The sequence below is a fragment of the Pleurodeles waltl genome, chromosome 5, assembly GCF_031143425.1.
Source record: "Pleurodeles waltl isolate 20211129_DDA chromosome 5, aPleWal1.hap1.20221129, whole genome shotgun sequence".
NCBI classification, from domain to species: domain Eukaryota; kingdom Metazoa; phylum Chordata; class Amphibia; order Caudata; family Salamandridae; genus Pleurodeles; species Pleurodeles waltl.
In genome coordinates this window covers 1,647,586,734-1,647,609,287 of record NC_090444.1, presented here as the reverse complement: position 1 = coordinate 1,647,609,287, position 22,554 = coordinate 1,647,586,734, and the positions used below count along the sequence as shown (strand labels likewise).

The 22,554-nt window shown below is 45.4% G+C and overlaps 1 protein-coding gene across 2 annotated transcripts in view; it reads left to right on the top strand.

Annotated features, from left to right (window-relative positions):
* SMC6 (structural maintenance of chromosomes 6) overlaps window positions 1–22,554 on the top strand; it is a 610,138-nt gene that overhangs the window by 276,417 nt on the left and 311,167 nt on the right. For both annotated transcript variants that reach the window (XM_069235972.1, XM_069235971.1), the window contains exon 20: window positions 9,557–9,727. In XM_069235972.1, coding sequence (XP_069092073.1) covers window positions 9,557–9,727 — 171 coding nt within the window. The remainder of the gene's footprint in view (window positions 1–9,556; window positions 9,728–22,554) is intronic.

Below are 22,554 nucleotides of genomic sequence, written 5' to 3'. Positions count from 1 at the left end.
ATGGGTTTCCTGGAACGATACAACCTGGGGAGCATGTTGTTATAGGAATTGCATAAATGCTCCTCCCTTGATATGGTCAAGGAGGCGGTTCACTTTCCATGTCAGTGCTGTAAAATAGGTAATGATATCCTTTACAAAAAGATGCATGTGGGGTCATGAGAGTCATGGTAAGCAGTCCTGACTAATATCGGGCAGCACAGTTCAAACTAAGCAAGTAAAACTGAGGTGCTTAGGGCAGTGTGAATCATATGTAGTGCAATATGTGACCTGCAAACTAAAGTCAAAACAAACAACATAACAGTGTAACCAACTCCCTATCTCCTAACTCCCCACCCTCTCTATAATTCTCTCCTGTAGAAGCATCTGTCTCCCAAACTTGAATCCCAACTCTGAAGTTTGGCCAGTACAGGCATTTCTGAAAAGAGAGTTGATAATCTGTCTCTGCAAGGGTACTCTCCCCCCCCCTCCAGTGGCACCATTCTCTGGTGGGTTTTTTATGATGGCTTCCTCCCTGTCCGAGTTCTAAGTAGCTGGTGTCTCCAGGTGGCCCTGACGTCCTCTTTGGGAATGTTTCCTGTACCTAGGATTCCGTTTGCTGCCTGGCCCTGTGTGGTTCGGCCACAGCAAAGCTGGGTTGTCCGCAAGGTCCCTTGCTCTGTTAGCCAGTCACAGGCCTCCTGCAGGGTATCGAAAAAGTATGATTTCCCTTTGTGCATCACTCTCAGCCTTGCTTGGAAATAGGAGCATATTTGTATTTCCAAAGCTTTAAGTTTTTGTTTTCCATAGTCTTATGATTTTTGTTGGTTCTGAACTTTTGTCGAGTGTAGTCTGAAAATATCATTTGTCCATTTTGGTTCATGAGGTGTCCTTTCATCCTTGCTCCTCTCAGAATAGAGTCCCCATCTCAGTAGTTAAGGGTTTTGGCTATCATTGGGCAGGGGGGGGCCCCCTGAGAGGGTCCCTAGGCTAGCGACCATTCTGCTCGTTCAACAATAAAGCAGGCTGACAAAAGGCTGCTATCAATCCATGATTTCACCCATTGCTTCAGGACCATCTTTGATGCTCACTCTTCCACCTCCCTCCAGAAGCCCAACGGAGCGAAGGCTGCTTCAGCGGCCTATGTTTTTAGCATCCTCAGCCCGAACAGCAAGAGTTTTGGAAGTCGAGGTCAGGTGTGTTAACTCAGTTTTAAAGTTAGTCTTGAACCACATCTCCTAGCTCAGAGATGTGCCCCTCTGCTTCAGAGACTCTAGCTGTGGTGTTACAGAGATATTGTCCTGGTAGGGCCACATCCACCCCAGCCTCTCCGATCTTAGGTTAGAGGTCATTGCATGAGTTCTGAATCACCAATACTCGTCAACCTTCATTCATGCACCACTCACCCTGCACAGAAAGCACTCATGCCTTTCTCCCTGCACTCATACTCTGCTCCCACACCTCTTAACTTCTTGATAATCCCATACCTGAAACCTAATGCATTTACCAAGGCCTGTTTTGTTTTACAGATTGTCTGCTTTTTGTCTGGAAAATAACCTATTTGTATGTTCCCTACTAAACATGTTCAGATGAACGTTCTTATGCAACCACCTCTCCCACAATCAGGCCATGCCATTGCCTTCCTGCCCATTTACAAAAGAAACACTGTCCTTTCAGTAGGATAACCAATGTTCGAACAGCAATGCATGAAGAACTCCAAAGAGTTTAATCTAGTATGTAACTGCTCCTCATATACATTCATAAAGTAATTGGTGTTTTTGTCATTTTTGCGCAGTGGAGGCATATGTTTAATTCAAACTTCTTCCAAAATAAATAGGTTCTTGTTGATAGATGCATGAAACCCTCCAAATATATCTAAAAACACATTTACGACTGACCTCCTGTTTTGTGTCCCCACAAAACATAAATCATAAAACCTTGAATAATACTCAAGTAAGACATTAACACGCATTCTGTAAAATGACTGTATTTTGAACTGGCCAAGGAAATAGCCAGCTACCTTACCCTGGGGTTATCTGGAAGGGCAGAGGGTTGCATTGGGCAATGCGTCCTTGCAAATATTTATCACTGGCATTACATGTCACACAGCTGTACCCCAGCATCATCACTTCCCTTTCCATAGCTGGTCATTAATAATGAATCCTTTTCTTGAGCTTGGTCAATTTTATGTTCAAACGTTCTTTGTGTACAAAAACCAACAAACTTGTCTGTACCCCATTGGGTAGGACTAACATCTTGCTTCTCAAAATGAAACATCCTTTCAAAGATAACTTTTCAGTACACTAGACATTTCATTGAGCCAACCTTATGTTATATAATTACTCAAACAAAGGAACCAGTAATCCATATCACACTTCTTTATGGCAATGTACACTATTTCAGCCCTCACATTGTTGCAGTCAAGCATTCAACATGGGGCTTGTTACTCGAGCCATACTATGATTTCTCACTTCTGCATACTTTTTGCCTTTCAATCCTGCCTCCTCAATGTAATAAATGTATTTTCTTCTCAATGTGGTTGTCTGTTTTAAAGATCTGCTGAATAATTCACCTCTAAGAGTGCACGTCAAATGTTTGATCTGCGTATTTCCTAAAAGACCTTTCCCCACCCAAAAATCTTGAACCTTTTTGCCAATATGCATGCATTATTTCTATAGTGCACCAAGCTAATTGGTAGTGGATTGCTGTTCATGGTAAAAAAAACAGCATAAAGTCAATGAGTGGGAAGAGAGATAGCCCTGATACATACTCGTTTTTATTTATTGTGAAGAAATGGGATGTATCATATAATGTGGTAGTGCAACCTCACTGTATGTAATACGCTTGCCAACCCCTCTAGGACACTCTGGTTTCGTGTCTCAAACCCTCAGCTCAGTCTTGGGTAGCTGTGGCACTGCGCAACAAGACTTATTCAGAGTAACAAGTGTTAGCATTTAAACAGCACCAAAACAACTGCAGAAGAAATTGTCAAGTCACTCAAGAAATCCAACACCAATTTATAAACATAGACTGTATTTTATAAGAATTTAGAGACTAGAATGAAAAAGATCCACTGGAGAGTTCCGGAGATAAAGATTTTACAAGCCATAATAAATCAGTGCAATTTCCCTCACCCATGAACAAGACTTGGCAAATTCAACGAATTGGACAGTTGGAAACTTTTTCAAGGAAAACTTAGGTAAGGGTCACTGCAGTCGCTTAGAATTACTTGGGGTGAGCAGCTCTGACAGGGAGGTAGTCAGTGGGATCTGCAAGGTCCTCAAGAGCACTTACCTTCACAGATGAAGCAGTCCTTCTTCAGTTACAGGCACCTCATCCACTTTGAAATTGAGACCTAGGGGAGATAAAGAATGCTGAAGATGCTCTTAGGATGCTGTGGATGCAGCACAGTCAATAGGGGACTTCCTACAGCGATGTCTCTGTCCATGATGATTGCCTTTTTGATGTCCCAAAAGGTCCTCTCTGTTCTGGCCAAAGTCCAGTGCCGTTGGACTACCAGTCGCCCATTGTTGTGGTTACAGGTTAGTCATTCCTGAGTCGATAACTTGCCTTCCATGGGCTCCAGCAATTCTCGGACAGCACTCCCAGGCTTACTGAACTGGGGTGCAACTCTGTGCATCAGGTCATAGTCCTTGGTGCTGCATGGCGATGCTGGTAGCAGCTTGAAGACTTTGGGCCACCAACTTGCCCCAGCAGGCTTCTTCAGCTGTTGTGTCCCTGTGCTGCTATCAGGAGACCAGTCAGTCGGTTCTTGGAGTTCGCTTGGTTTGAATGGGCTCTGGAGGCGACGTCTCCTTGAGTAGGACACGACAGGCACAGACCTTGTTTTTGCTAGTCTCCAGGTGTCGTCCTTGTCGGTGCAGCCTCTTTTTGCTGGTCCCTCAGTGCAGCAGGGCAGTTCTTTTTTGGTCCTTCTTCTGAGTCATCCTAGATCTGAGGTTGGAGTGCCTGGGGTGCCCCTCTTATGCTTGGAAAGTTCCCTCAGGGCAGGATGTGGTTGGTAGTCAATGGACTACCAGGTTCCTTCCCACCTGGTGACCACTTTCTGTTGAGTGTGACATCTGGCTATCCCAGGATGCACCATTTTGTCCACTCCCAAGATGTCAAGACCCCTTTCCTGCTGTACAAACCTCTGGTCCACCACCTGGGTGTGGCTACCTCAGGGCTACATGCCTCTAGGGAAACTGGTTTGGAAACTGGTTTCCCCTTTCTTCCTCCCATGCCAGCCTGTCTACCATGACAGTGAGGTAGCCCCCCATGCTACACATCTGCCTTTAAAAGGCCACATCACCAAATAAGCCTGCATTTCAGGGCTAACACACAAGTGGCTTTCCGCAGGAGGGAAGTGATAACTCCCTGGCCTGCAATCCCTCAATGTTCCTCTTCCTGAGACTTGTTAGCACGTCTCTCCAGGAGAGCATAACACTGTCTTGTGGAGCAGGCTCCATGTGTTCCCAGTAAGGCACAGGAGTTTTAAAGGCAGCTTTGCTAAAGCTTCACACTGCAACAAGTTACATTAATTTTGACTTGAGGTACAAGTCAGGTCTAATGTAACAATTTGTTTGATACCTTGGAGTGCCCTTTTTGGTAGTACCATTCCAGAGTTAGCACAGTTGAAGAGTTCAGTGTGTAACCCTGTACTCGCCAATTGGCAACCAGGTCATTCCACAGCAAAACAGTTTCACGTGTTTTACTGTGAGGACATGTAAAGTACATGTCCAGCCTGGGTCATACGTTACACCCTGCCTTTCGGGCCCGGTAGGCCTGTCAGAGGGGTGACTTATACACATTTCCAGGGGAGGTGGTGGCTTTGCCATTGCTTTCAATGGCAGAGTTGGGCTAGCAGTCCTGGACTGCTTTACCAGTCTGCAGTAGTGGACTGGGGGACTTGTTTTCCTTGGGGGACTCCCATGGTGGCACAATCAGTGTTGCAAACCCTGGGGTATCCGTCTAACTTATGTGCCCTGGGTACCAGTGTACCATTTACGAGGGACCTCCAGGTAAGCTAGCCATTTCCAATTGGGTATAACCAATTCGATGTACACTTTTAGGATCAGGGTACAGGCACTGAGGTCTGGTTATCGGGCCTTAGTGCACTCTGAGTCGAAAAACCGAAGCATCAGTCAAAAAACTTGGGGGTGACCATACAAAAAGAGCCACTTCCTTACATTTATGTATGACTGAATATAGGCAATTAGATTTTAGAAGTGTGGTTGATGGTGAGGAAAGATCATGCTTCAATGTCAACAAAATACCCTTTGGTTTTTGCTCGATACAACAATAATAAAGGAGAATTCATGACAATGGAACATTTGTTTACAAGACATTTGTTTGTCCTAATTCAATACAAATTATGTCCTCTTAATAGTTTTTTTTCAGGGACTTTGTTTTAGTAACACAGGTTTTTATACTTTTTGAATAAACTCTGTAAAACATCAGCAACTGCTCTCTAGCAACAGTGGCACTTTTCATTGCCGATTGTTAAATCTTTGATTTTCTTCTAAGTTTAAGACTTTGTCCAGGTTACCATTCTGCTCCAATTCACTTAACATAACCTGGGTTCTGATCCATAGTTAAATGAGCATTCCAAGATCTACAAGAGGAAGATAAGAGTATTTTGAGATGAGCTTCCAGGGGTTGATTATTTCAGGTTCAGAACATTGCAAGGTATGCTCTACGTGTTTCTTCTAATCCTTCTGCACTTGGGGATCCTGCAGAAAGTGCAAGAGTTTGTAGCACATGGGGTTCATACCCCCCATACTGAACACAAAGGACTAGCTACCTCCATCTGTTGAAACTCTGTATTCAGTCCCCTCTTGCCCTCCCATCCAGTATGGATCTTCTTATGTAGCTGTATGGTAGGGTCCTCCACCCTAGTCCTGGTTGAAACTTGCTGCCAAGTTGATCTATATGGGCTACGGTCCAGATTCATTTCTTGATGCAAGTCCACAGGTTTGAAACCCTTTGAGTCTTGGCTTTCAAACGTTGTATGCTTTCTCTTGCTTGATTGGATGATCAGCTGTTCATTGACTTTCCTGGAAACAAGAAAGGCAAAGCTGTGACCTAATGTACCATTCTGTTTTGAATTACCATTTGTATTAAGATCAGTTGCACCCTGACCAAGGAATACTCTGGTATTTGTGTGTGTCCACAAAGGCCATGGTAGCCCCAAGTATTCTTACTAGAGGCGCCCCTGGTGTCTGATATTGCAGAGCGGCTGCTTGGTCTTCTTTGCATACATTTGACATAAGTTGAAGATACTGGGATTTCCTAGGGGTCTCTTATTTATGACTAGCTTGTTGCACAATTCTACCTGGGCCTGAATGCTTTTAGACCAGTAAGATAAATTGATATTGCGATTGCAGTGGATTAAAGAAGGCATATGTATTGGCACTTCTTCGCTTCTCCCTGTTTCTCCTACTTGATAGGACCCCTTCCAACCCAAAGGGTAAATTGCTAAAGCATTGTGAACAGAACTGGGTCTCTGGTTTTAAAAGTTATTGCTTATGTGCAGTCTTTGCTTTTCTTCCAAAAACTGCACTATGTCTCTTTGTCAATTGACAGAGCTTACTTACAGGAATTGAGGAGTGATGGCCCTGTTTGGGATGAGATATATAGAACACAACTGTATCGCCTTGCTCAGAAGTTCAAAGTCTACTATGATTTTGTTTTGTTTTTTACTTCTGTGATTGTAGTAATTCATTTAAACATGCATACTTGAAATGAACTTTAAATGACTTGAGCTATGCAGCACAGAAACGACTGTTGGGGAAAACGGTGTGCGCTTTGGGCACTACTACCTATTTAGTTTTTGACCCAGATTCTGAATATAGAAAAGGTTTACTTAGATTAATGTTAGGTCTTCCCTTGTTATGCTCTCAGAGAAAGCAGATCAGCTACAGTGCCAGCACTGCTGAATATATTGTGCTAATGTTCTTTTATGTTGACATTTCAATACATTCTGAAATATTTTGAAGAATGTCATATATCCACTTTTCGTCAAAATATTTTAATTTCCGAAGCTGCCCTGATATTTGTTTTTGAAGTGAGAACTCCACACATTCCTATTTTGTACTCTTTAACTTTTTCATGGGTGGGTGGGCAGGAGGTTTAAATTGTTGTTTTTTGAGCTGACATTCCCTGCTCAATTGAAGAGGGTCTGTCAGGGCTCCCTCTGCCGCAGTTATTCCTGTGCCAAGCTTGAGATGCCTTATTAAAAGAGTGAGCTGTGGTTGGCCTGGGATGTGTCATGCGCAAGACTTACATGCCCATGTAGTGAAGGGCATGGCGTGAACGTGCACCTGATTGTACCACTATACTCTGACCAATCACTGCACTTTAGCTAAAGGTCTACTGACTGCTTCGGCCAGGAGGATCAGTGAACTTTAGGCTCTGTTGGTCCAGCCGCCATGAACCAAATTTTTACCTTATGAACTCGTTCTTAGGGTACATACCTCTTTTCTTCCAAAGGTGGGCACCCAATTTTACATTGTCCAGAGCATTACTCTGCATGCCTTCTATGCTCCTCTTCATCCGTCAAAGGAGGAGGAGACTCCATCGTTTGGATCCAAAAAGGGCTCTGTCGTTCACCACAGATCACCGCGTGGATAATCACCTCCTAATTGAGTTCACTGGAGTGATGAAGGACAAGGCTGTTCAAAAACAAACCATTCCAGATGCATAGTAGTCTGCATCCAAATCTGCTACGCATTGGTGAAAAAGCAACCCCTTGAGGGTTTGCAGGCTCACTCCATCCGGAGCCATGGCTGCCAGTACTGTGTTATGGTGCAGGGATCTTGTCCTGGACATCTCCAAACTGTCAAGTGGATGTCACACGACACGGTCACAAAGCACTCCTGCTTGGATGGTCACGTTTGTCGTTACAGACATTTCACCTGTTTGGCATTCCAGGACTTTTTGGTCTAAGCCAGTTAGCAGGCCCACATCCAGGAAAGTATGGCTTGGGTATCTATTCTAAGGTGAGATATCTGTGGCTAGAAGTCTCTATCATAAGAACAAGTTATTTACCTTCAGTAATGCTTTTTCTGGTAGAGACTCTGTCTAACCACAGATTCCTCACTGATCTCCCCACAACCCCCTTTCTTCTGTGCTCTGTGAATTGAGCTCTTTACCCAAAAGTTCCCTTTGGACACTACACAATAGTCAAAAATGTAACATTAGGTTTTACGTGGCTCCGTGTTTTTGGTGTGGAACTATTCACGAAGGAAACTGATGTCTGCATGCCAAGGTGACACTATATAGACACCACGATGACACTGCTAATGCAGATGACCCTGATGCAGAGCCAAACGATGCTGCGTCATCGGCACACAGAGGTATGGCTCATGATTTTCTGATTCAGCTTAAAGCCTGGGGAATATTCCAAGGTGAGGAATTTGTGGTTAGATAGCGTTACTGAATGTAAATAACTAGTCTGTGTGCTGTTGAACTTTTTTTAGGGGGGTGGTAGGCAGGGGAGGTTAAATTGTTACTGTTTTTCTAGCTGACATTTTGGTTGGCGCTCACTTGTGGAGGGCCTGTCAGGGCTTCCACTGCTGCCATTTTTCCTGTTCCAAACTAGAGGTACATTAGTGGAAGAGCACACTCTAGTTGGCTAGGGGCTTGTCGCACACCTGACTTTCATGCCCAGGTAATGAAGGGCAGTGCTGGGCACACTGCTGTGGTAAGAACTTGATTTGACTTCTGCACGGAATACATAACTGATATTGTGGTATATGGTCCTGTGTTACCATTGAGGGGTCTGGTAACATCATGAATCACGAGTCCAAAGGCCGAGTGGTCTCTGAACCTCACCAGATCCCCACGATAGCAATATACAACCATGTTGTATGTTACCGTTGCACATTTTTTATATAACCTACCTATTTTGGAGCAGGTAGCCTGAAAAGTTGTTTTTCTCCTAAACTTGATGAGTGAAATACAGGACTATACTGTTTTGCTATCTGTAATAAAAAAAGAGAATAAAGAATAGTTATGCATTTAGGAATGTAGCATGTCAGAAATAATGCCTCATAAAGTCCCTTATTGTGAACAGAGTAAAATGGAATTTGAAGGCCAGTTCTAAAATCTGGCTGGGATGCATAGAACAAGAGGCTCACCTTGTTTAAGGAAATGCACGTGATTGTTTTTCTACCTACATTATTTTACTCTGGGACTTAAAAGCGAGTGCTTTAGTAAAGCGATCTTTCCTTCTCCCATTGCATGACAAAATAATTATTTGTGAATAACATTTGCAGTAAATTCTGATGAGTTTTTAACTTTCCTTTTATTTAGAAGCATTTTATTTAACGTACTATGTGATCATTTTTGTATCAATTCGCGCTAAAATGACAAAATAGCTGAATAATGATGTCATAGACGTCTCTGCATATTCTGAATTTTCTTGATATGTTACCCGTGTAGCATTGTTTTGTCCTCTGCTGTGCATAATTCTAGTGGCTCTGGCTATAGTGCAGCCACCGAGCTTCGGCGCCGATATTGAAGTAACGATCCTATCCAAAGCAATGACTTCAATTTCTCAAACTTTAAATGTTGACAGGAGGAAGAAGCACAAGATAACAAGAACAAGATGGAGTTCGTTAGGGCCGAAATGGAGCGGGCTAATGAAAAAATGCAGGGCTTAAAGCACTCTCTAGCAGAGTCTGAGCACAAATACGAAGACATTAAGGGTAAAATCAACTTAGTAAACGAAGAGGCGGATCCAGTGAAGGTAAGCGAAATATCACTTTGAGAAATTAATGCAGAGTGGTTTTCTTTGAGCAGCGTGTATAGGCAATGTGTTGTCTACTCCATGTTAAATAAGTAAAAATTATACATCAAATTAGTTTCTGCCTGCACTGACAAAGGATGGACGAAAGCCTTCATCCGTTTTTCTGCAGCATCCTTAGGCTTGTCTAAAAGCCTTATAAAAATATTTTTGGGCGTAAACGTGCCCTGTGCTTTTGTTAACATTTTGCATATGATTACTATGAAGGGATAACTAATCCCTCAATGGGAGGAAAATCTAGAATCTCGTGGTGTTACCGTTGTTTTAAACGCTCAGTTTTTAAAGGGACTACAGGGACACTTGAGGAAACGTTTACATACGATACTTGAAAAGTAATCAAACAAACGTTTTCAGCTATCATTTTGAAATAATTGGAATTTTAAAAATGTGGACAGCTACGTGATGATTTGTTTTACTCCAGTCTAACACATTTGGGTGTACAAACATCAATGTGGTTAGTACCAACAGAGAACGCATTAATAGACATTAATAAACGACGTAACATGATTGTATCTTGTTCTGTTTAAAAAAAAAAAAAAAAGCCAAAAGTAATTGTGCAACTGTGCACTACATGCCATATCTAGTTTTTAGCATTGGGCACTGCAGATAAAAAAGTAAATACCACTTCTGGCGAAAATGATTGAATACTGAATGAGTAGAGGAAGCGTATTACCCCTTTTATTGATGAAATGCTGCTGCTGTAAATTGATTTATACGTGTGGTCTCTTCCCACCTGGCCGCCGGTGCATACGTCGGCCAATTGCATTTGCCTTATAGAAGGAACTAGGGGCCAGATGTAGGAAAAATCTGGATTGCGACTCGCAAATTGCTAGTCAGACCGACTCGCAATTTGCGAGTTGCAATCCAGAATGTAGGATGGTGTCCCAGACACCATCTGCGACTCGCAAGGGGGTCGCAAAGGCCAACCTCATTAATATTAATGAGGTGGGTCGCAATTTGCGACCCCCTTGCGAGTGGCGGCACTCACAGGGATGGTGGCCTGCTGGAGACAGCAGACCACCATGCCTGTGACTGCTTTTAAATAAAGCAGTTTTTTTTTTTTGTGTAATGCAGCCCGTTTTCCTTAAAGGAAAACAAGATGCATTACAAAACAAAAAAATGAAATGTTTTCATTTCATTTTTTCTGAGCAGAGCAGGCAGTGGTCCATAGGACCACTGCCTGCTCTGAAAAAATGTTTTTCATGCCATTCACAAAGGGGAAGGGGTCCCCAGGGGACCCCTTCCCATTTGCGAATGGGTTACTACCAGAGTGACACTGGTGGTAACTGCGATTGCTTTGCGACCACGTTCGCGGTCACAAAACAAAACAGCATCGCGCTGCGACCTGCAATTAGGAAGGGGAACACCCCTTCCTAATTGCGACTCGCAGTCCCGTTTTGCGAGTCGGTAACCAGGTTACCGACTCGCAAAACGGGGATTGGGCATTCGCTGTTTGCGACGTGCAAAAAGGTTTGTACATCTGGCCCTAGGTGCCTTTTGGTCTGTGCATATTATCCTATGTTTATTCACACTGAACTCCATGAAGTGCTCTTGCCCAGGCAGAAATGTTTCTTACACTGCGCTCTGCTGAACTTCGAGCAGTGCTAGTGTACACAACTCCGTTCCTGTCTGATGACACCCACTTACCACAGACAGTAACTCTCCCCTGCTTGTTCCGGGTTGCAGTGGCTCCCCAGCCTCCTAGCAGATGCTGAGCTCTAGTCGGCAAATAGGCTTCACTGTTGCTCGTGCTGAGAAGGCAGCTGCTCTGGGTAAAGGAGTCACTTTGGACATAATAAGAGGGTGTGTCATGGATCCGTTTGGTTTTGGCAGCAGGATCGCTCAGGTTTTAAAGTCGTTACAAAAAGTAAACTGTAGCAACAATAAAATGATGGACGGAGTGCTTCATTTAAGCTCAGCCACTTGTAATCACTCGGGGCAGCGTTTCAAGCCATCCTTTTTGCCCCGTGTCCCTCTGGACGGACTAGCCATAAGCTAATCAGTCTTGTTCTTTCTCCAATAGTAAAAGAAAATCCAGCCCAAACTGCCAGACCATATACAGCGTTCGGGCTTATTAGTGGTCACGTCTATCTTCCTCATCTCTTGCTATCTCCCTGGTTGACTCTTGGACTACCTCTGTCCTTCTTGCTCTTGGTCTCCCTCTCTATTTCCCTATATTTATCCCTTTTCTCCCTCCTCTATCCCCCCTCTCTTCTTTTTTTCATCCATTCTGTAAGAAATGGAGTTATTGTTGGAGGAGGAAGGTGGGGAGGGGTTACTCAGCAAATGAACACAATTCTTGCCAGGGTGGACCACAGAAGTCACTAAATAAACCTATGGTTAACTATGAGAACAATGCGTAAAATATTTATGCAGCACTGAAACAGTAATAAAGTGACAACGTGACAAAAAAAATCCCAACCAATGTAGAAAAGTAAAAATTAATAAATAAAATGGCACAGAAGCAGCAACAGTGCAATCAGTAGAACCAGAGATGTGGGTTTTAAAAATTTAAGAGAAAATAGCACCAAAAAGCAAAAGCACCTATCACAGCTGTCTAGTTACACTGGACCGGGTGAACAGCACAAGTTCAGGCTGACAGCAATGGGGTGCAGATCGGATATGTGAACCAGGTTCGTATAGCTGTTACGTCACCTTCTCAAGTCTGCACGAGGAGCTGCCTTTCATAAGGGCCGTGAGGAGTTCATTGTTGGCATGATTAGCAGGCCAGGTGATGAAGACGAGCACTGTATTGGCACGAAGAGCCGATCATCACTGAAGCTTCACGCTGGCGGTTGTTGCTGGCTATCGGTGCGAAGTACAGGTCTCTCTGGAGCCTCACATTGGCATTTGTCACGGGTGGTCACTGTCGGCAGGAAGTGCAGGTCTCAATGGTGCTTCGCACTGGTCATCGCAGATGATTGTCGTTCAGCATTCAGTAATGGGGAGCACAAACTTCTGTGTCTTTCACCATTAGGAGCATACTGATGCCAGCCACGGGCCCAGAATCTGGGTGGCATCTCTTATGCATCAGGACCCGTTCCAGCAGAGACCAACAGCAGATGTCAGGCAGGTCCAATTGGTCCAGCAGGGCAGTTGTATGGAGGCTTCTGGAAGGTGGTTGTGCTCCTGCAGCTGAAACAGGAGGTCAGTCAACCGACTCTTGGAGTCCAGTCTGGGTAACCTGGGCTCAAGGCACTAGTCTTCCTTTTTTGAACAGCAGAGCAGTCCTTCTACGAGTCTTCCACAGATCCAGGAGTGTTCTCATGAGTGGTTCTGAAGGTGTCACCTTTGCCCCAATTCCAGCCTGTTGATGAGGGATGGCCCTATTTGTCTGAACTTGCCCCCAATCCTGAGTTTGGCTTCAAATTGTCGAGGGTACAAAGGCCAGGCAGGTTTAGATGGGAGCTTCATTTGTCAGTGGCAGGGCAGACAGCCCTTAGAAGTCAAGAAAGGGGTGGCAAGCAATGAAGCTACACTTTGACGCCCTGGACGGCTGAGTACATTCTCCAGGACATTCTACTCAGGAGAGCAAGACCACACCAATTGCCCTTTTGTCTAAATTTCTGGATGGAATACACAAAACACCACAGGAGAGCAATTCACAGTCATGTGAGGTTGAACACAGGCAGAAAGGCACATTTTGTTTCGGCAGAAAATGCCAACTTTCTAAAAGTGGCATTTTCAGAATAGTAACTTAAAATGTGGTTTTACCATTAAAGAGGATTTAAAAATAAAACTCATGTGAATGGAAGAAGTATTTCTGTATTGTTCCCAAATTGAAGATACAACTTATTAAGTGTAATAAGGTAACCCAGTGTGATGAGTGATAGCCTCAAAAGTGTGAAAAACGACTTTAGAAGTTTTTCACTACTAGGACTTGTAAAACTTAAGTACATGTGTCCTACTTTTTAAATACAATGCACTCTGTCCTACGATCCTCTACGGCCTTCCTTGGGGATGACATAGAAGTATTAACAAGGAAGGTTTAAGCCTGGCAAAATGTTTTGTAGGAAGCTGGGTTCTGGTTGCAGTACCCTCCCACACTTTTTGCTTGGTTTTAGATGCAATTTTGACTGACCTGCATTGTGTTCCTGCTAACCAGGCTGCCAATGTTCCTTCCACAAAACAAGACACCCGGTCAATTAATCCCCAAGCGACCAGGCCCTTTAGCACCTCTTGTTACCTAGGGCATGGGGACTAAAGAGGGCCTCTAAGAGCTGCAACACAACTTGTGCTACTCTAAGGGGCCCAGCACCAATTTCATGCAGCCTGCCATTGCAGGCTGTATGACGAGAGCTCCCTAAAAGTGATAACACAACATGGCACACACTTGTATGCCGTGCCACCTAAACACTGCTTGTAATATTTGGAGGTCACACCTACAGCAGGCCTTTCATCCCTAAGGCGGGGTGTATTATATTACCAGTGAGGACATATATGCATGAGCAAATATGACCCTACTATGTCTTTGTTGATTCTTAGGCATAGTAAGTGAAGCCATTTTAAATACAGGTGCTGGACACTGGTCGTTTCGAGTTCCCCAGCTACATGATTGCTTCTCTGAAAATAGGGATGCTTGGTATCAAACATCTTGTATTAATAAACTCTCAATGATTCCATTGACTGATTTTATAAATACATGTACTCAAAGGGCACCTTAGAGGTGCCCCCTGAAAACCTACCAACTGGTGGTGAGCTCACTGATCAGTTCTGGCCAGTCTGCCACCAGCAGATGAGAAGCTGACACACACTTAACATGTGGGTAAATTGGCTATGCAGGAGGCTCGCTGCCCCTCCCGGCTGGACACACCCCTAGGGCGACCAGCCTGAAGTGCACACAGCCTAGGAAATTCCACCATCGTGTGTCTGGTGGAGTTTGGGTACTCTGGACAGGGTGATGACCCCTCCCCACAAGAAGTGGTCATGTAGTGACCCTGAGGGTAGGTAGCCCATTGGCTACTGACCTTCACTTCCTTTAATGCCTCCTAAATGGAGTATTTAGGGGACCCTCTGACACCAGGAAAACAGATCTGCACTGGACACAAAAGATGAGTGGAAAAGAAGTCTGCTGGAACCGGAAGGCGAGGAGCACAACTGACTTGGGGCCAACCTTGCCATCCTGCCTGCTGCACCCCACCCTCAAGGAGCAACTTGACCTGTCCTGCCGCTACAGTCTCCAGAAAACGGTGAAAGCTTCCAGTGCTTCACAAGTCAACAAGAAGAACTCCCTTGAAGTAGAATAGCTGCTCCCCTGCATCTACAGGCATCCAAGAAAGAACTGTGATGTCCAGGACCTCCAAAAACTTGATGCCTGACATCACCACTGCACCCATGCTGCCTAGCCTGAGCTGAAATGGGTCAATGGTGTCAGCGTGGCCATCCTGAGACGAAGCCCACCATGAGCTTTCCCTCTGTGGACTTCCTGATGACTCTTGCACTTTGATTCTGGTGACCACCCCATTCACTGCAACTGCCTTTGGTAACGGAAACCCGACTGCCCACTGCACCTCTGTACCCAGACGCTCCGGATCAAGGAGAAGAGGACCACTGGTGTCCCTACATCCCCCAGGCTCATGAGACCCGAGCCCACTTGTTGGTTTGCCCAGACTGGTCCCGCAGCTCATGCCTGCAGCCTGTTTCTATGGGCCTCCTCTATTGTGGCTGTCCCCGGTGACAGTAAACCTGACTGTCAAAACCACCTCTGCACCCGGATGCCCCAGAATAATTAGAACAGGACCACTGGTGTCCCTACGTCCCCGATCATCGCAAGACTTGAACCCCCTTGCTGGTTCGCCCGGACTGGAGTCTCATTTCACCTCGACAGCAACTTTGTGACTGGGCCGATCCCCATAGACTTACATGGGCACCTGACTGAAGTATACTTATGCTGACTTGACTGAGTGTGTGCTAGGATCCTGCTAACCAGGCCCCAGCACCAGCGTTCTTACCCTAAAACTGTACCATTGTTTCCTCAATTGGCACACCCCTGGCATACAGCTAAGTCCCTTGTAAAGGTATAAGTGGTACCAAGGGCTCTGTGGCCAGGGAGGGTCCCTAAGGGCTGCAGCATATATTATGCTAAGGGACCCCTCACCAAACACATGCACACTGCCATTGCAGATTGTGTGTGCTGGTGGGGAGAAAAAGGTAAAGTCGACATTGCATCCCTCTCTGGGTGCCATGCCTACTAACTATTGCCTGTGGCATAGGTAAATCACCCCTCTAGCAGGCCTTAAAGCCCTAAGGCAGGGTGCACTATACCACAGGTGAGGGCATAGCTGCATGAGCAATATGCCCCTACAGTGTCTAAGTCCATTCTTAGACATTGTAAGTGCAGAGTGGCCATATTAAGTACATAGGCTGAGAGTTTATTACGAACTTCACAGCTCCATGATGTCTTTACTGAAGACTGGGAAGTTTAGTATCAAACTTCTCAGCACAATAAACCCACACTGATGCCAGTGTTAGATATACTGTAAAATGCACACAGAGGGCATTTTAGAGTTGCCCTCCTGTATTTCACCCAACACTTTAGTATAAGGCTGACTGGTCTCTGCCAGCCTGCCACTAACAGACTAGTTTCTGACCCCATGGGGTGAGAGCCTTTATGCTCTCTGGGGTCAGGAACAAAGCCTGCGCTGGGTGGAGGTGCTTCACATCTCCCTCCTGCAGGAACTGCAACACTTGGTGGTGAGCCTCAAAGGCTCAGGCCTTCTGTGACAGTGCTCCAGGGCACTCCAGCTAGTGGAGATGCCTGCCCTCTGGACAAAGCCACACTTTTGACGACAGGTCCGGTGGGAAAATTAAGAAAAACCACGGCAGCTGGGACCACCCCTGATGTGTCCAGAGCTGAAGTGAACCCCCCCCCCCCTTCTTGCAGAATCCTCCATCTTGCTTTGGAGGAGAGTAGCCAATAGGGGTAAGAATGTGTCCCCTCCCTAAGGGGAGTGGGCACAGAAAGGGTGTAGCCACCCCTAGGGACAGTAGCCATTGGCTACTGCCTTCTGACCCCTGTAACGCCCCTAAATCTAGTATTTCAGATTCCTGGCTACCTAAAAAAGAACAAGCATTTGCAATGCAATGGGTCTCGTGTTTGCTCGAGTTAGAGCTATAAGCATTGTAAACTCCTAACCGGACTTTTCTTGCCACAGAAATTGAAAATGAAAAGTAAAACAGTTTCACATAACTAACAGGACTTTTCTTTCCATATAAACTGAAAAGCAAAAGTTTCACATAAGCGAGCCGATGGCCACCGTCAGTGCAAAGCAGGCACACAAAGGGAAATAAAAGTAACCGGCAAAAATGCAATTACCTATGTAGCAGGATCGATGTTATGCAAAGCGATCGACTTCTGCCCAGCAAGATCGTGCTGCTACATAAAAAGATAAAGTAGTCCAGAAACCGGACGGAAAACATCAAGCCTCGTATGTTTTCAGTAGTTGGTCGGTGCTCTCGAGGAGGGCTAAACACCGGAAAAGGCATGACGTACGCATGCCTTTCACTAATAAAAGCAAGCGGATTTTAAAAGGCAAGCTCATGAACCAATGACAGTGACTGATCTGACATGGGCGTGGTTAGAAGCCCAAAGAGAGATTACAACATGGGACGAAGCGCTTAGCGCTTGCCCCCAAAAAGGACTGAAGAACGGACCCCAGCAGTGAAGACTCCAGACGACAATTTACTTGGCCCCAGCGCTGCTGGCCTGTCTGACTTCTGCTCCAAAAAGGTGACACATCCTGCAGGACCAGCGACTTATACAAACCCCCAGAGGAGTGCCTGCCCACCAGAGGACCAAGAACTCCCGAAGACAGCAACAATGTCCACAAGCAGGACTCCAAAACCGCCCCGGATCCGTGAGCCCTGCCCACTCTGCACCTGACGCCAACGGCCCAGGTCCAGTTGGTCCACCGGTGCAGAGAAGGTCCCCATACGATTCTGACCTCAAGTCCACCCTGGGTTGACCCCTTCTGGCCAACGCGATGTCGTCTGCAGCCTAAATCCAGAGGACCCCGTGACCACAACCAGATCCAACAAAGATTCCTGACGCCCAAAGATACCCCTACACACGCAGCCCTCTGGCCTTGGGGAATCAGATGTACAGTCAAGCAGCATCCAGTGGGCGCCTCTCCTACTTGTCCAGCCTTTCGTTTTCTGCTATCGACTCCCTGGACCCAGCCTGCAGTATCTTTGTGATCCCTGGGCACCCCCATTGAAAAGCATTGGGTGCCAGATGCTGTGGTTGCACCCTGCACCCGGCCGCCCCTGTGCTGATTAGGGTGTGTCTTTGGTACTGACCTGTGGCCACAGTGCCCCCCCCCCCCCCACACACACACACACACACACACAGCTGTTCCAGTCTCCTTCCCCCCTGCCTCCCCCCCCCCCAGGATTCCATCAAAAACTCAACACCAACTTTGACCTCTGCACCCCGCCGGCCCTGTGTTGCAATTTTGGGGTCACCTGTGGACATCCTAACCCTGAAGACTGGGATCGAAAGTTGAGTACTTACCTATAAACCATGTTAACCCTTTTCCTCCCCTAGGATTGTATTGGTTCCTATGAGAAATTGCACTGGCTACTTTTGAAATCGAAAAGTGTTATGTTGTAACGGAGAACTCCCACACAAAGGATGTCTTCATTAAGTGTTTATTAGATGACACGAAACAAGTGTGACCTCCACCGCGGCCAGGTTCAAATAACCGACCCCGGTGGAATGCCCCAGTTCCTAGGACACTGCGTTCCTATAACAACCTACAAACATTCTAATGCACCCAAGCTACACATTATAACATATCCTCCTCCTTTACATAATAATATACTACCCCCTCCTGATTTATAACAGTAGTAAATGCACATACAACACCTAACCAAAAATAGATTGAAATAATATTACTTACTATTTGTACCACTTTAAATACAGTTATCTTACATAATCTTGCAAATACGAAGGAGGGTGTCTCTGTCTCTGCCCTCTTGTAGACAAACATTCCTCTCTAGGACTTTGTACACACCTTGGGACACCTCTGGACGATCCAGGACATTGTTCACCACCTGGATTAATGTCAGGAGATTCAATCCCTGATGTTTGGGAAGAAGATACTCTGTCCTCTACAAAAACCCTTGAGGAAAATGTAGTACCCTTCTCTATATGCTGTGAAGTCTCGCCCCTGGATCCACCCCGCTCAACATTAAATGTTAGAGGGTTTGACCCAACCGCTTTAGTAGAACTCGGGCATTCAACCTCTTTAGTAGAACCAACTTCTTTAGTAGAACTCAAGCATTCCAAAATTACTCCTTCACTCTCACCCAAAACTGACCCCTCACATTCACTCCTCTGTGTGCCAAACTTTGAGTCCTGCGCACCAAACCTAGCCACTCTCCTAAAATTCCACTTTTCACCATTTTCCAACACAACATGCCATCTGCCGATATGCTTAACCTGAAATGGCCCTCGAAATTTGTTTAATCCTCCGACACACCGTCCCGATTTTATTTTCACCCAATCACCAGGAACTATTCTTTTACTGTGTTTCCTTTCACTCTCCTGACTCTCCCACTCTACTCCATTTCCTTCCAAAAGAGCTTTAATCCAAAACGGAGTTAGCTTGGTACTAGGCTTTCTGCCCCGCATCAACTCGAAAGGCGCAGATACCGATGTGTTGTTTGCCGTAGTCCGATAGGCCCACACCAAATCACTCACAACTTTTCCTACACTCAGTCTATTTGCCAAAGCTAGCTGAATGGCACACTTAACCAGCCTATTAGCCCTTTCTACAGTGCCACTTCCCTGGGGATTATAGAGAGAGGTGCGTGCATGCTTTACACCACACTCATTTAAGAACTGCTTCATACGATCTGATGTAAGTTGAGTACCATTATCAGTGACGAGACAATCAGGAAAACCTTCCTCATTGAAAATTTCTGATAAAATCCTCATTGTAGAGACCGTTGTCACCTCCGCCATAAACTTAACAACTAACCATTTGGTCTTCAAATCAACTAAGACAAACGCAAACCTCTGACTGTAACCCTCACCTGCCATAGGACCAATAAAATCACCACAAACCGTATGCCAAGCTATGCCTGGATCCCGCATAGTCCCACACACAGTTTGTTTGCCCACCTTCAACCTTTTCTCACTCTCTATGCATTCAGAACACCTTTCCACCCAGTTTACCACGTCATCGTCCATACCTGGCCACCAAAACTCAGCCCTGAGATGTTTCTTTGACATTGTCTGTCCTAAGTGACCTTCATGGGCTATATCGAATAACCTTTTCCTGACACCTAACGGAGGTATCAACCTTTCTCCCCGTACCAAAACTCCATTGCCCAAAAAGGACAACTCGTCCAAGACTTTACCATATGGCCTAAGAGCTAGGGGTAACGTGCTTTCTCTCCTTCCTCCTTCCACTATCATTTTGACAACTCCCTTTAGCACCTGATCCTGTGTCAAAGCTCGCTCCCACTCTTCCTCACTCACCGCCCCCAGGGTCCAATGAACTACATCACAGACACTCGCAACTGCATCTTCACTCTCATGCTTCAACACACCCTCTCCATCAACTATCTCCCAATCTAAAGGTAAACGTGATAAACAGTCTGCCTGCACATTCTTCCACCTTGGTATGTACTCTAGGACATACATATATTCCTGTAACCTTGCTGCTAGTCGAGCCAGTCTAGCAGAACACTTGCCAACCCCACCAGAAGACAGAATTTTCAACAAAGGTTTGTGATCGGTACGTAGAGTCACACGCGTTCCCCATATGTAGACTCTAAAGTATTCCATGCCCCAAGCTGCGGCCAAAGCTTCTCTCTCGATAATGGAGTAATTGCGCTCTGAATCCGTTAGAGAACGCGAAGCAAACGCAACAGTCCTTTCACCTGTTGGGAGTAATTGCGCTAACACAGCTCCTATACCACATGCACTCGCATCCACTGTGATTATAGTTCTTTTGCCAGTGTCAAAAGGAGCCAAAATGCCAGCGCAGCACACCTCCTCCTTGATGGCCTCCAAACACTCTTGTTGCACTCTGGACCACTCAAATCTTGTCCCTTTTTCTCAACAACGCTCTCAAAATCTCAGTCTTAGAGGCAAAGTTCTTCACGAATTTCGAGTAATATTCTATCATACCTAAAAAAAGACCTCAATTGATCTTTGTCCTGCGGTGGTGGGACCAATTTAATAGAATCCAGTAGGTTGTTCTTAGGCTTGATACCTTCCCCCGAAAGTGTATGCCCAAGATATTCTATCTCCCTGACCAGAAACACACATTTCTCATTCCTCAAAGTCAGTCCAGCATTAGAGATTCTGTCCAGAACCTGTTTCAAAGTTAAATTATGACTCTCCACAGTATCTCCAAAAATTAAGATATCATCCTGGAAATATAGTACATTTTCTAAATCATGGAATACTTCAGTCATCACTCTTTGAAACACACTGGCTGCCGAACATAACCCAAAAGGCATGCGTGTAAATTGGAACGTGCCTTCCATGGTTATAAAGGAAGTTAAAGATTTAGGGCCAGATGTAGAAAGCTTTTTGCATGGTGCAAACTGCGAAAATCGCAGTTTGCGCCATGCAAAAAGCCTTTTGCGATGCACATTCACAATTTGTGAGTCGGTACAGACTCGCAAATTGTGAATGCGACTCGCAAATAGGAAGGGGTGTTCCCTTCCTATTTGCGACTCGCATCGCAATGCAGAATTGCTTTGTGACTGCGAATGCGGTCGCAAAGCAATTCGCAGTTACCACCAGTGTCACACAGGGGGTAACCCATTCGCAAAAGGGAAGGGGTCCCCATGGGACACCTTCCCCTTTGTGAATGTTGCCAAAAGGGGTTTTTCAGAGCAGGCAGTGGTCCAATGGACCACTGCCTGCTCTGAAAAACCGAAACCAAAAGGTTTCGTTATTTTTTTTATTTTGCAACTCGTTTTCCTTTAAGGAAAACGGGCTGCAAAATGAAAAAAAACTGCTTTATTTAAAAAGCAGTCACAGACATGGAGGTCTGCTGACTTCAGCAGGCCACCATCCCTGTGAGTGCAGGGACTCGCTATGGGGTCGCAAAATGCGACCCACCTCATTAATATTAATGAGGTGGGTCTTTGCGACCCCATAGCGACTCGCAGTCGGTGTCTGAGACACCGTACTGCATCCGATTTTGCGAATCGGAAATTGCGAGTCGCACTGACTCGCAATTTCCGATTCGCAAAATCGGACTTTGCTACACCTGGCCCTTAGAGTAATTGTGCAACTTGATCTGATGATATGCGTGCTTCAGATCTAGGGCCAGATGTATCATCAAGGCCCTTTGCAATTCGGTAATAGCGATTTTTAAGAAATCGCTATTACCGACTCGCAAAGGGCCCTGTATCACATTTGCGATTCGGTATTAGCAATTTCTTAAAAATCGCAAATGCTGTTACCGAATCGCAAATTGCGATACCGGCCCCATTCGCAGCTATGGGCCTGTTGCCCCATAGCTGCTATTTTTTTGCATTTCCAAAATTGCGATTTCTGAACCAGAAATCGCAATTTTGGAAATGCAAATCCCTAGGGTGCTGGGGGCCTATGGCCCCCTCTGCTGCACCCCAAAAATGTTTTGGGGGACATGTAAAGTACACACATGCCATAAGGGCATGTGTGCTTTACATGTTCAATTTAAAAATGCATTTTATATGCATTTTTAAATTTTGCACCAGGTTACCACCTGGTTGCAGTCCATGGTATTTTGCATGTGCAAGATGCCATTCTGCGAAAAATC